Raw genomic sequence first — 14,426 nt, 5'->3', positions numbered from 1 at the left:
CTTATTTGGATGGGTTGTTTTTTTTTGCTAATGACAAAGTAAATTATGCAAGCAGTCAGACACAACTAGCTATGAGACATACAGAAATGCAACTTGGTCTTCCTTATTCTGACTGGAGAAAACAGGGACACTCTCCAAATTAACAAGAGATTCTGAAATCTAGTTTAAAGAGCCTCAGAAAAACCACAGTGCCCATATTTGCCTCATATACGATGGGGTAAAGTCTCAAACAGAATAAAACAAAATACAGTCATGGTTGTGCCCTCAGAGCTAGAGATCCACTTGCAACATCAGTAAATAGCATTTTCTTCTTTACACTTGGAGTTTCTCAGTAATTCTTATTTACTACCATAGATTCTTAGAAGAATATTCTTCATTCATTCCTAGATCCAATTTATTTTCACAAGCCAGGAATTCATTTCCATGAAGTTCCTAGAAAAGAAATATATTGTAACTAACACTTGTAACTGAAGGAGTGATATTTAAATTACTGTAGATACAAATCACACACTAACAGCCTAGCTAGCAGCACTGTTCTTTCCCCCATTTTCAAACATGCACTTGAAAGCTAATTTTTGTATTCTAAGAAATGTTATTTCCAACATTTAAGCATGGCCCAAAAAACCCGATCCAAACAAATCAGATAAAGAGATTCAGTGTATAGAAATACCACTATTCTGATTTTTCTCAAGGCACCACTGACAATCTGGTTTTGGCAGAGATAGTTTATTTTCTTTCCAGCAGCTAGTAGAGAGCTATGCTTTGCATTTGAGAATGAGAATAATGTTGATAACACACTGATGTTGTTGGGTACAGCTTACTCTAAGTCAAGGACTTTATAGTTTCCCATGCTCTGCCAGCGAGCACAGAACAGGAAGCCAGGAGGGTGCATGGCCAGGACAGCTGAGCCAAACTGGCCAAAGGGATGTTCCATAGCACAGAGCATCCTGCTCTCTTCTTTCCACTAGAGTTACTATCAGCATTAGTATTATTATTACATTTTGCTTTGTAGTAATTATTAAACTGGTCTTATTCCACCATCTAAGAGGTTACTTGTTTTCCAGGTCTCCACACTGCAGTGGGAGCGAGCAAGCAGCTGCGTTCCAGTTCTAGCTGGGGTTAAACCACAACAACTGAATATTTTTTAAGCTCAAGAGCCACATGTTACATGCAGCTTAAGCACCATTTATGATTTGCTACTGCTAGCCTATCTTTCATAACAATATTTCTTCTTGGAATAAATGTACAGCCTTCACAGAATACTTAAGATAATGGCAAATTCAAAATCCTAAAGCAAAACTGAACCCAGACACACTGAATATCTGTCATTAGGGTTTTTTGGGTTCTTTCTTGCCAATAACTTCTTCCTAAAAGGTTCATCTATTAACTTTTGCTTAGAAATCTTTATCACACTGCTTTGTAAACTGCTTGCAGTGTGAAAAATGTCAAGGTTAACACTGCTCATGAACATTACATTTCACACTTCCTAAACTTAATCTGACAATCACATTGTACTACTAGGCTTCTCAATATGTCTTTCTTCATTAAAAAACCCCTAAATTTAACATCTTCATGCTTTCTGGCAGAAGTGTTTTAATTAACTCATTTAAGCTTTCATGTGTAGGTAACAAAGCTGAACAACAGCAGAAACAAAGTGGATAAGCTTTCACAACATTGCCATTTGTTTTCTGAGTAGCAGCACCTAACCTTGTACTTGAGGACTGTACCTTGGCAACATGGAAAGGCAAGACTAAAAAAAGACATATTTCAAAGCAGAGGAAGTGTGCAGCAAAAATGTAGAAATCAGTCTGATGCTAGGATAAATCTAGGTGAACTGTCTGCCTTCCTCTGCCAACCAGAAATAAAAACCCACCAAAACTTAACCACCCATACATCACAGTACTGCACTGTAGCTAAAGGGCTAAAGGGGCTAAAAAACAAAAAAACAATACAAACTCCCCAACATATCAATACAAGCAACAAAACAAACCCTATAAAAAACTAAGCAAAAAGCATCAATGTACTTTGTAGACAAATTAAATAGAAAACTCAAAAGCAATCTATCAACAGTTTATCAAGTATTTCCATTGCCTGGAATCTCCCAAAAGAAATGGAAATGGCCACACTTCTCCACAATAGTTAAGAGGCTAATATCATGGTGGATGACACATCCTCAGAGTAAAAATAGTCAGTGTCCTTTATCTTCATTTGTTTATCAGAATACAATTGAAATCCATACCCACTGAAGCTACGGGGTAGTACCTCTTCATGCCTGTCAAGAACCACTACAGTAACAGTTTGATGCCCTGCTTCTGCTCACTCCATAATTTCAGTGCTTGAGCAAGTGAATTCAGAGAGTCAGATAACTTCCAAGCAATAACTAAGAAATGCGTTTCTATTGTCAGTAGAATTTAAGATGTAAAAGTCCACAAATGAAGACAGGTTGTGGGTAAAGGAAGTTCTATTTGCTCACAAAAATCTATTTCAAACAAATGAAAACCCAAGCATTTGCATTGTCCTGTTTACAAAAATATCCTGCAAGATGCTCAGGCTCAATACAAGACAAAACCCCCACCTCCTTCAAGTGTCTGAGGTATTACACAAAGCATTTTCTCATGAAATGCAATGCAGCCAGCCTTCCACACTATCCCAATACTCAGCTCACACAATTTACTGAGCTCAAATTGCATGTTTAACTTAGTCTGTCTACAGCAAGAAATAAAGCCAGTATGTCACTCATGAGGCCTAAACTCATTAGAATTCAGTCTTCCTCTGGAGGAATTCTAATATACTTGACTCTTTTAGTTAGACACAACAATAAAATGTTGCTAAAACACCTGAATTTTTGTGTTGTTTTTAAATCAGCATTTTAAAAAACCCAGTTCCTTCTTCAGGTTGTTTTTCAGAGGTTTCTCTTTATATTTATCTTTCTTCCTGACCCAAACCAAAGGTAAATTTTCTTTATAACCTTCATTCCCCTGTTCTCTCATGCTCACTTACTTCCAGTCTGTAGTGACTCATTACCTATTTATACAGTCACTCCCTTCACAAAAGCCTATAGAAGCCTTTTCTTTACACCAATGAAAGAGAAGGAAGGGTGATGGCTAACTTACAAGCCCTTAGAACAAATTTCAGTCTTAAGTATAACAGCATAACACTTTTTATTCAATATGGACAAACTATACTCTCATGACTTAACATGAACCAGAAGCAATAAGCTCTAAAATCTCAGATACTTTACAGTGTTACCTAATATTCTCATGTGTTCCTAGGATATTTGCTTCTGCTGAAAAAAAATCTGAAAGTGAAATCTCAAGATGTTTGTTACATAGTTCTTTATGACCTTTGTCCACAATTAAGTGCTAACGGAACTAAAATCAGCTATGATGTTTCCAACAGGCAAGTGATAAACAATGTAAGAAACTGTTCACATACATGGAAGTGATATTAAAATCCAAATCTTCAGCTCAGGTAAAGGATGTCATAATACACTGCATTAATCATGATTCTACAACCAGCAAAAGAGCAATTTAGTTTCAAGCCGTTAATCCAGTTTAACAGCATGGTATTTTTGTACTTTGTGCCTTTGTAAGATAAGAAAGAATGCTGATGACCTTTCTGGGTAAGCTTTTTCATAAACAACCATTTCAATGAAATGTACAGAATAATGCTAATAAGTAACAAGAGGGCTAGGAAACTTCTTCTAGAAAATCAGCTTAGACCACTGAAACAATTACAAAGTTAAATTTTGAATTTTTAAAGACATTGGCACAGACAACAATAACTAGCACAGACAAGGCATTGCATTCAAGGAAAGAAAATGAACACTCAAAGGTCAGCTTTGCATGCACGTAACAAGAACAAGTAGGAAAGGCAAGGTATGATTTTATGTGTACTGTGTTAAAAGGTCAACAACAACAAAAAAAGCATAGTATACATCCAAAACAAAGTATGCATCAAGAAGAGATTACTTTTATTTCTATAAAACTACTCTCATTGGAAGACAAAATTTGAACCATCTTCTTATATTGATCAATTCTAAAGAAATTAGAATGGGAGAAAGAAAAACCCTAGACATCCATTTGAGTAGTTTTTATTTTAGTCAATAGTTTACAATAGTTTAAAAATGAAACATTAGACTGAAGACCAGGACAGAAGAATTTTCTGTTATCTTTAATTCTGTGGCTTGAGACTGGCTGGAAAAAGTCTAAGTAATCACAGAATAAACAATTTCTGGTCTGCCTCCTGCTGAGACAGAAGCAGGAGTGGAAACTAATGGCATTTGGCAGATGCCTCACTAAGCTAATTTACCTCCCATATCTCCCTGCACGTGATTCAGAAGCCTGTCCACATGTCATCTGTGGCATTCACACCAACTACCAACCCCAACAAAAATATTCGCTTCAGAGAATCCTACAAGAAAGCAACTTTCAGGGTATACAGCAAGTTTAGGTGATGCATGAAAAATATCATGCAAGAACTTAAAAGTCCTGAGAACTTTCATATACAGGAACTGAAAAAGGGCATGGCCAAATATGACCATCATATCACCTAAGCTAATGTGCAAGCTGCTTTCACAGGATATGCAAAAGTCTGTGCAGAGATACACAATCTTGATCTGCAATTCTCAGATGAGAAAAAAAAGCCACTTTTAGCGTTCTTAGTAAATTCTAACGGTTTCAAATCTCAACAGCTTAACCTCAATTATGAGCAAAGAAACAACCAAAACATACACTCCAGCTTCTTATTACTACTGAACATACAAAGTGTTTCTTGGGATTAATAAAAGTCATTAGTCCTCATACATTTACATCATAAACCTTTTGCATATACCTAAAATGACAGAAATCAAGTACTGGCAACTAAAAGAGCACAAAAAAAAAAAAAAAGGCCAGTATGAAATACCCAGCATGAAGAGTAAAATGAAGACAGACTATATACATTCAGGCTTCTCAACTTACTTTAGCATCTTTATCGTTGTCAGAAATAAAGGTTTCCCCATATGGAGAGATAATGGGTGGCTTTTCTTCCACTGAAGTATCTTAAAGAAAATAAATAAAGAATAAATAAATAGATACAGTCACACAGTGCTCTACTGTGTGAAATGCTCTGCTAAAGTCATAATAAAATCAACAAGGGACACAGATTTTGCAGCTTGCAATTTCTCTGTCCTTCCCAGAAAAAACTTTGAGGAACGAGAAACAATGTCCTATTTCTACATGAGCTCCAGATACCTTCTTTTCACCAGAGACATTAACACTATTATTATGTAATTTGACTATAACTGGGATACAGGGATTTTCTTCTTTCCTATCCTGCATCAAGTTGAAATAAAAAAAAACCTTCAATTGTCTAGTCTAAGAAGCAATAGCTCCAAAGCTCTTTATTCTGACTTTTAAAAAATACCAAAAATAAACGACCACAGAACTCTTTTGTGCACCATCTTCATTTTGTCACCAAGTATTTGCTTAAAATAAACACACATAACTTCAAAAAAGACATTTTTTAAATATGAAAGAAGTTTCCCGCTGACTGCACAAGACTTCAAAACACTTCAGTAAACTATTTAACACAATAAATTTCCTGTTCTTTCCAGGAGCTATGAGCACTTATAAACAAATTAGGCAGCATTAGTCAGGAATATACTCCTTATATCTTTGAAGAAATGAACTCTGCTTAGAAAAATCTGGATATAATATTAAAAACTTAAAACACTAGTCTAAAAATATATATATTAAAATAAATGAGGTGTAAAGAATAGATTTTCTATTTTTTTTATTTGGACATATTCAAAAAGTAAGTAAAAATGCAGAACTGATTCAATCCTCTCCTACCACATAATTCTTCTAGACATTTGAGATGCCCAATATTTCTTAAAATCTCTAAGTAATACTTATTTTAGACAACCAGTCCAAGGCTTATTTCTCTTTAATATTCAAGAAGTAAATATCAGCATGCTTAACTCACTGTTTTGTGAAATTTGCCTCCCAGTGCAAGAAATATTTACAAGGCCCATATTTCTTCTTCTCTGAAGGGAACTTGAACAAAACAAAGCACAGAATGAAAACATTAATTGAAATTTCCCAGAAAAAAAGCAAAACCATCTCATGCAGTTAAACAATTAAAATTTTACACAAATATAGAAACAATAAGTTTCAAATCTTGGGAAATGTTCTGATTTTTTTAAAGTCACACAACAATGTTTTCCTCCCCTTATGACACTAAATATATTTCTCTGATCCTAGCAGACATCTCAAATTCAGGGGGCTTTTTGTTCTGAATTGATATTAGAAACATTCAGATTGCTTGAAGAATGGAGATCCCAGAGTTTTCCTCAGCCTTTTCCTTTCCTTCTCCTTCACAATGATTACCAATGACCGTATTTAAAAAAGCATGTACTATGAAAATCTACTTTAATATTAAACTCATAAAGGGCCTGAGAATCCAGCCAGAACACGCTCCCAAACACGGAAAAAATTACTGTAAAGTTTAGATTTCCTTAAGAGAATTATTTCCCTCTACAGAGTTTTAAAACCAAGAGGTAAATGGCATTGCATTGCAACTGCCAGGGACACCCCTACACATTTTGCACACGGGTAAGAAGGCATCCTCCATGCACAGCAGAAAAGTTATTGTATTAGTGGCGTGCTGGTCCCATGTATTACAGTAATTTCAAGTACAGTGCAATATTATTGCTACTATTAATATTTCAGGCCAAGACAGCTTTATTATCAGAACATAGGAAGAAAAAGTGTGAATTCAAAATTTTCTAATCCACCTTTACTTGTCCAGTGGTCGGTATTACAGGTCTTTTCAGTCAAGCTCTGAATTCCCCCACTAATATATTATCAATTTTTCCTCTTAATTTCATTTTCCCTGCCTAAAATAGGAGTACTGAAGGTTCTCATGCATCCTTATAGAATATTCTGAGGCTTATAAATTCCATTTAAGATCCTTATCAGTTTTCCTAACAGTTTGTGGGTCCTCCATCATTTAAAGGCAAAGGCAATTATCTTCTACTAAAACCATCAATCTCCTAACTTTTGCTTCCCCTTTTAACATATGGAGAAATTTTATTATTTCAAGATAAGCTACATTTAGGACTTTGGACCTACTGTCCCATGAAGTCCCACTTGAATTACTCCTAACTACAAAATGATGTTTCTTTGTGACAGAAGGCAGGCGTTCATGAACTACTATTTCACATCATTTTTACTCCATACCTAAATCTGCCTCAAAAATTTTATTAGATTAAATTCAAGATGGAAGCCACAACTTATAAAGCTACTTGACATTCTAAATGTTATCCAGGTTGCATAACTAAGTCCCCCAACGATTACTTTATAAAATCCTGGGTTTAGAAAACACAGGGTGAGTTGGGCCAGTAAAAGTGGATAATAGCCTCATTCCCATATATAACTGCCTACTCTCCTTAGTCATAACTACAATAAATACATAGCAAATACTTAAAAAGTCTGTGTTTCATCATACATTTTACTAAAATTCATCTAGTTACACCTTTTGAAGCTCCATCAGCAAACTAACTTCATGTGTTTGTGTGAACTTAATATGCTTAAAAAACCCCAAAACCTAACCTAGTGTATTTCAACACAGACCAGATTTTTTGTTGGTAGGTTGGTATCTTTTAAAAGGTATTAGCACCATTAAACTAAATTAAGACTTTAAGATACACAGCTTTGACTTGAAGAGCCTTTAAAATTATGGAGGCTTTCCTTATGTAAAACTGAGTCATTTGCTTAGTTTCAGGGTGGATGGATAATTTCACCAAGTAATGAAAAATAACAAGTCAGCTTAAAAAAAACCAAAAAAATAAAACAAAAAAAAAAATCACACACACAAAATACCCCACACTTTTTTTAAAATCCATATACTTTTCAGGATTTGTGTATTCTTTTTGATCATGCACCTACATTTATGTATACATGGCACAAAATCCTGCTGAAAAACCAACTATACTATTTTTGAATGCTGGAAAAAAAAGACATCTTCTTGTCATTTTTGGAAAGCAAATTTCAAACTTATGTAAATTAAAAACTATCTGAAGATATGAGTGAAATGAGCTCACTTTGAGTATCTGCTTGAAAGATTATGCATCATAAAACCCCAAGAGTGCAAGCTATAAAATGATAATAATTTGTGAATGCTTAATAGTAAGCGAGTTGTTGTACAGATTAAATGCCTGGATTAAAAGAGAGAAAAATACTGAAGACATCTGTTGGAGGAAAAAAATTGAAAAAAATCTTGTAACTGTGTCAATTCATGACTTTTTCTTAGCCATTTCAGAAAGTGAATACCTCTTCTCATGAGTTTTTTCAATTCAAAAATTGAGTACCTCAACCAAAATTGATGATATTCTTTATTTTGCTCTTTAATGGAAGGTTAGCGCAAGCAGTCTGCCAACCACAACGTGTGCCAATTTTTCAAAGATATACTAATAGTTTCAAATGTCAGTCAATGTTGACTTTGTTCCAGCTGTGGTGATTATGACTCCCTGTTTTCATATATTAAGAGGTACCGGATGCAGCTTAGGCTGCACACACTTCTCTAGCACCCCATATTATGTATAAACAGGATGAAAGGTGTGAGGCACTGACTGGTCTTGCTAAATGCTGAAAGGCTGGAAAGCTAAAATTTCACACAGAACTTTGCACCAAGCTGGTTTGTTCAATATACTCCTGTCACCTTGCAAAAATGTGAGGGAAGGAGGTCAGTGCCTCAAAGTCTTTACTTGGCATTCATCTGCTGAGTGTTTTAAATGAAAGAAGCTTTTGTTTGCAAACTCATTCAAGACATGTTTTCTTTTCTATCTATCTATCTCAAGACCTAACCCTCCCATAATGCAAACACATCAAAACTGCTCTAGCATGCTGCATTAAAGCTTTGAGGTTTATAGACTGCTAGCAGATGTAAAAATGACACTTTCCCACAGGAAAAGAGAGGGAGCAGCTTCTCTCTTCTAAAAAATTTATTTTTGTGGCAGAACACAGTAGAGATACACAGCAACACCAGCTTGGCAACTTATTAGCAATCTTGAGCACCTGTATGCTAAGAAATGGAGTCTAAAGGATATCAGCACCAAGCAAGAAATCCCAACTATAGGATCTAACAACTGCAGAAAACAAGTGGCGCCTGCTCGGGCCAAGCATCATTATCTATTTTACTTATTTATATCTTCCCCCATAAGCAGGATATTGCTCAGAATTTTGGTCTAGTTTTTCTTACTTTTTTTTAATAAAGAATAAGAACAACCCCACTACTGCACAAGTAACAAAGATGGGCGACATGAAAACATCTAAAAAATTGTATCATTCATCTGTCTGAAATTTTATCTGCATATTATTCTGTATGAAAATCAGATCTACCATGTTATAAATCTGCTTCAGCTTTTTGTTTGAACAGATTCCTTCCCAGACTGATGCAATGGTAACTATTTCACAGAAGAGTGACTGCCAGTTGACATTATCCAAAGTATCCAAAGCATCTAAAACTATTTCAAAACTAATTATGTTTAATCTTGTCCTAAAGACACATTGATGGTTAGTTCCATCCACTGCAATACTTTCATTATTTTCTATTTTTCACTTTGTGGTTTTAAACACCTTTTGACCAATTGGTTAACAATTCTCCAACAAGAGAGAGCTCATAATGATACAAAAGGAGAAGTCCAGCTGCAAATACTCTAGTGTAACTACACATGAATACTGAGCAACAAAAACCAGTACTAAAATCTGCACAATAACTCCACTATTAAAAAAAATGTGTAATTGTCACTGCTCTCTTTTTTTTTCTTAATTCTGCACCCCCCCAACATTACAGTGCTGCCACACTGTAGGACCATAATTCAAAAAAAGAAATAAACCAACCAAGTATTTTCAACTTCTAAAATGCTGTGGTGCCTTTCCAGATGCCAGCATGCTTTGTTACAGGCAAGAGTCAGGAGCAGAAGTGAGGCACAGGAAAGCAGATAAAATTGGAAGGGAGGTAAGTGCATTATTACTAATAAAAAATGACACTGTTACACCTCGACTATGGGGCACAAGGAGACCCACTGTAAGAATTTTTGTGCTAAAGCCACACAGGAGGTGATGAGAAAAGCATTCCTTGCATAAAAATTTAATGACTTATATCCATGAATGACTAGAAAACTATCCATGAATGACTATGCTGGGCTTCCCAGATTTCAGCAGGATTTCTCTGCCTCTATGGAAAAGCCTTTTTACAATATAATAAGGATGAAACCAGCATCTATCAATAAGGCCAGTTAAGGCTGTTTGCCTATGCAATTCTGTGAGAAAGATACAATCTTTCCTGAGGTGAAAAGGCTGCCAGAAAGGTTATCAAGAGAGTTTCTGCCATGTTTAAGTTCTGATGTGAAGCTCTTGTTTAGCCTCGATCTTTGGCAGACACACTGGTCCCTCAGGATTTCCATATTGCTGTAACTGGAGCATAAAGACAAAAAGATACTGGAGCTCACAAGTCAAAATTTTGGGTAATGAAGTTAGTGTCCCAGTCACATATCAATCACTAACAGACTGGGAATTGGCGGATTTACTCCAGTGGTGGAAAGACTACTATACATTCTCTCAACTGGATGACTGTTTCTCAAAAGACAGTGAGAATACTCTTTTAGTATGTAGTTATGTTTTAGAGGTTAAGAATCCCATTTTGTCTCAGCATGAATAGCTTTATTAAATGAAGTAGGTATAATCATTCTACAAAAGTTAAAATAATCTGCTCCTCACTGGAGCAGTATACCTCACTGGATAGGTACATTAAAGTTTCAATGAGCACATTTTTTTTGTCATTTAGAAGACACCAATGAAGCAGTTTTTAAGGCACACCAAAAAAAAATCACTAATTGTTGCAAAGAAACTTTGCCTCTCCACCTGTTCAAACAACTGTACTACAAGATTAATTTTGACATTGCTCGTAATCTAAAAACTAAAAAATGCTGGGAAATCCCTGCATTTAGAGCATGTATAAACTCGATGGTTCTAACTGCTGAGATATACAGATGAAAAACTCAAGATAAATATAAAACATTCTTAGACATGTCCCCTCCAGGCATAGCTTGTGGTTCAAAAAAAATTGAAAAAAAAAAATAAATGCAACCTAATGATCTGGATATGGCTACACCAACAAAACTTTGCACATGCTTCTGCAATAATTTTTCTTCTGTTTAAGACACTCGGCCAGCATGACAACTAAAACTTACTTAATAGATCCAACTATATTACAAATTACCCTGTGGGGAGGTATTTTTTGCTTAAAGACTGCAATATTGTATTGTGATTGACTACATATTCAGTGCCTATTATTTTTAACATTCCAACAATTATACCTTTGTTAAGATAGGTCTTGAATTAAGTCCCAACAGCAGATATTTTTCTCAACATTCTATCATATTTTTCGAAGACAAGCTATAACAACTAATGCTTATTCAAGAAATAAGTGCCACTCAGTAATTTCTCATTTCAAATTATGAACTCAACCCTTCTGAAGGAAGAAAAATACACAGTCACATCACCTGAATACTTAGAAACAAATTAAAAGATTCCATAAACTCTGAAAAGCCATCCACAGCTATCGTCTTTTTTTCCTCCTTTTTCTATTGCTGTTTTCCTCTGCTGGAATGTCTCAAATATTTTTATAGTAGAAACATCATTAAAAGCTAAGGTTTTGTTGTTATGAGACCACCAGCAAAAGCCAACACATAATATGAATAAGTGGTTGCCTTCATTCCCCAAAGTTAACAATTAAATGATTATCAGTTCAGAAACGAACCCAAAAGCCATCTTGAAGTTCTTGTTTATGTTTTATAGTTTATAAGAGTTATATCTAAATCAATAAAGATTCCTTTATTTGTTAATATGTAGATGCAGAGAAAGTTGGGGAGGTTATAAGGACAAACTGTTCTAAAATTTCCCTTTACACTCTCATTTTTGCTCTTAAAGTACATTGAAGCCTAATCCTTCTTCAGTTAATTTGGCAACATTCATATCAGATCCAGTGTATTTACAGCGCATATTAAAAAACCCACACAAAAAGAAAATAGACATAAGAAAAAAACTCAATAAACCCCAAACTGTAAGTTCTACCATGATAGTAATTTCTCATTAGTACTAAAGAGCAATTACCTTGATGAAGGTTGAACTTTACTTGATTCGGGAATTTCTGGTACAGGTCGATGCCTTAAGATAAAAGATCGGCTTGCTCTTGGAAATACTTTCATGCAGTTTAGTGCACAGGAATCATATAAGTCATTGTCTATCATTTCTCCTTTAAACTTAAAGAATGGAGAATCTGGTTTTCTATTAGATAAATCACCCTCATCTGCAAACCTCTGCTGTTTGTTTTCCTCGCATTTTGTCTCACATGAACGAACAAATGAAGGAGGATCACGGAATACCAAAGGGCCAATCAAGTGCTCATCAGCTTGGTATGCAGCAGCTTCTGTCAGTGAGGCATCCTGCTGATTATTCGTGTTGGTATTTCTATTTTGACTGACAGCTTTTAGTATGCTGTCCGAATTCTGGTATAAACTAGAAAAATCCAAATTTGTAAAGTTATCATCATTTGCCTCCATTGAGTTGTGCTCTGCAAGTTCAAACTTTTCCTTATTGACGTAAGATTTTTTAAGAAGTTGTTCTGATGATGTTACAGGTATCAAGCCAGTCTGATCTACACTTGAGTTGCTTACAGGAGACTCCTGATCAGAGGATGAATATTGCTTCTCTTCCAAACCTTTCAGGTCTTTGAATTTTAAATTTTCATCAAAAAGAGAATTTTCTTGAATTTCCAAAAGACTGTCTAACTGTTTAAGAATCCTTCTGCGATGCCCTGTAGGCAACACTCCCATTTGCTGAAGCACGCAGTTATTGATTCCCACGCAATCTGTCACTGTGTTATAGCCATATTTTTTAAAGTTAGGAAGATACTGTGCAAGGTTAATGTTGACCAAAAATTCTTCAATATCAGAGCCATTGCCTGTGGATGACATGACTTCATTCCGTATATTGCCCCACACAGTCAAGTAGAAATAGTCAGGTTGCGTGCATGTTCACTAGCAAGAAAACTCTTGAATTTGGTGTCCGCCAGCCAGCAGAAAATATCTGTTTCCTCAAAACACCTCTTCAAGTTTCTTCAGTTCAAACTGATTTTTTTTAAAGACTGCAAACACATGGAAAAGAAAAAGGACATTAAAAAAAATTCTCACCTGAACCTCAGAATTACCTTGAATAAAATTGTGAAAGACTCCCTGTCAGCTGAACAGTAATATTTTTTAATTGTTTGTATACAATAATTTCAACAAGGGTAAACCCATCCTTTTATCTTAGCCTATATAAAGAAAATAGCAAAATCAAAGTCTCAGCCCAAGTAATACAGACTTAAAACACATATTCCTAGTAGTTAAACATTAAGATGAACAGTTAAGAGATGAACCACTTATCTACACACACACTCACATTACACAGTACTTGGCTATCAGGGAGAGAAAATGTTATCCAAGACCACAACTGGAGCCTAAAACTTTCCTATTCCCACACTAGCACCAATTAATTATGAAATAGGGCTTCTACTCCCTCATCTTCCAATCTCAAAATCCTTTTAACATAGAAACACACCTGCAACAGAACAAAGGAAAAATGACTGTCTAGAGCATTCCACGTGAACTGTGCATTCAAGCCCTCTCCAACTGAGAGCCTAACCAAACAAGTACTATCCTCAATAACATGGTTTTGAGCAGTAGACCCAGCCCTTCAAACAAACTGTCTGCAGGAATACAGGAAACAGGTAACCACCAGCATCTCAACTCTGACAAGGAAGCTTCCCCTTGGCCACAAAGAGAACAGGCATGACCCCATAGGCAAGTTCTGGCTGTTCATGAGTTTTTCCTTAGTATTTTCCATCTCAGCTCTTACACTCCAGATTCCATCTGTTTGAATTATTCTTTTTTTCAGGGCCATATCTAAATTCACAAGTTACAAAAACCAGATGCTACTGTTCTGAAGGTGTTTGAAACAACCCCAAAAAATATTTCTTCAAACAAGGTTTAAGATCAGCCACACTCAACAGGTTTTTCACCTCTTTCTGTATAAAGAGTAATTTGGCCTTAGGGAAATCTGCTGACTGGAACAGCTGTCCTGGCATGCAGGTACTAGCCTTAAGCAGCCTGGAAAAGAACAGCTTCAGTGGAAGAGCATTAAGATTTAAGCAGCATTTCGAAAGAGGAGAAATCTTACGACCAGAATTTGTCTGTGGTAGTAGGGTAGTAGGCATCAATACCTAATTCTTCAAAGTATTTCACAACAAAAAATGCAGCACTTAGGATCTAGAATTTAAGCTTAAAACATTGCCTACATTTTTACTGTACCAATTGCTATAAATGTTCCTTTATTTAAAAT

At 35.5% G+C, this 14,426-nt stretch overlaps 1 protein-coding gene across 1 annotated transcript in view; it reads right to left on the bottom strand.

Moving 5' to 3' along the window:
• ARAP2 (ArfGAP with RhoGAP domain, ankyrin repeat and PH domain 2) overlaps nt 1-14,426 on the bottom strand; it is a 271,367-nt gene that overhangs the window by 99,616 nt on the left and 157,325 nt on the right. Inside the window, exons 22-25 of the mRNA XM_077177631.1 lie at nt 12,159-13,191; nt 5,968-6,038; nt 4,962-5,041; nt 350-432 (exon numbers count right to left, since the gene is read on the bottom strand). Of these exons, the coding sequence (XP_077033746.1) occupies nt 350-432; nt 4,962-5,041; nt 5,968-6,038; nt 12,159-13,021 (1,097 nt within the window). The 5' untranslated portion in view covers nt 13,022-13,191. The remainder of the gene's footprint in view (nt 1-349; nt 433-4,961; nt 5,042-5,967; nt 6,039-12,158; nt 13,192-14,426) is intronic.

The sequence above is a fragment of the Agelaius phoeniceus genome, chromosome 4 (genome assembly GCF_051311805.1).
Source record: "Agelaius phoeniceus isolate bAgePho1 chromosome 4, bAgePho1.hap1, whole genome shotgun sequence".
NCBI classification, from domain to species: Eukaryota; Metazoa; Chordata; class Aves; order Passeriformes; family Icteridae; genus Agelaius; species Agelaius phoeniceus.
Note: the sequence above shows the minus strand (reverse complement) of the source record. Positions and strands in the feature narration are given on the sequence as shown.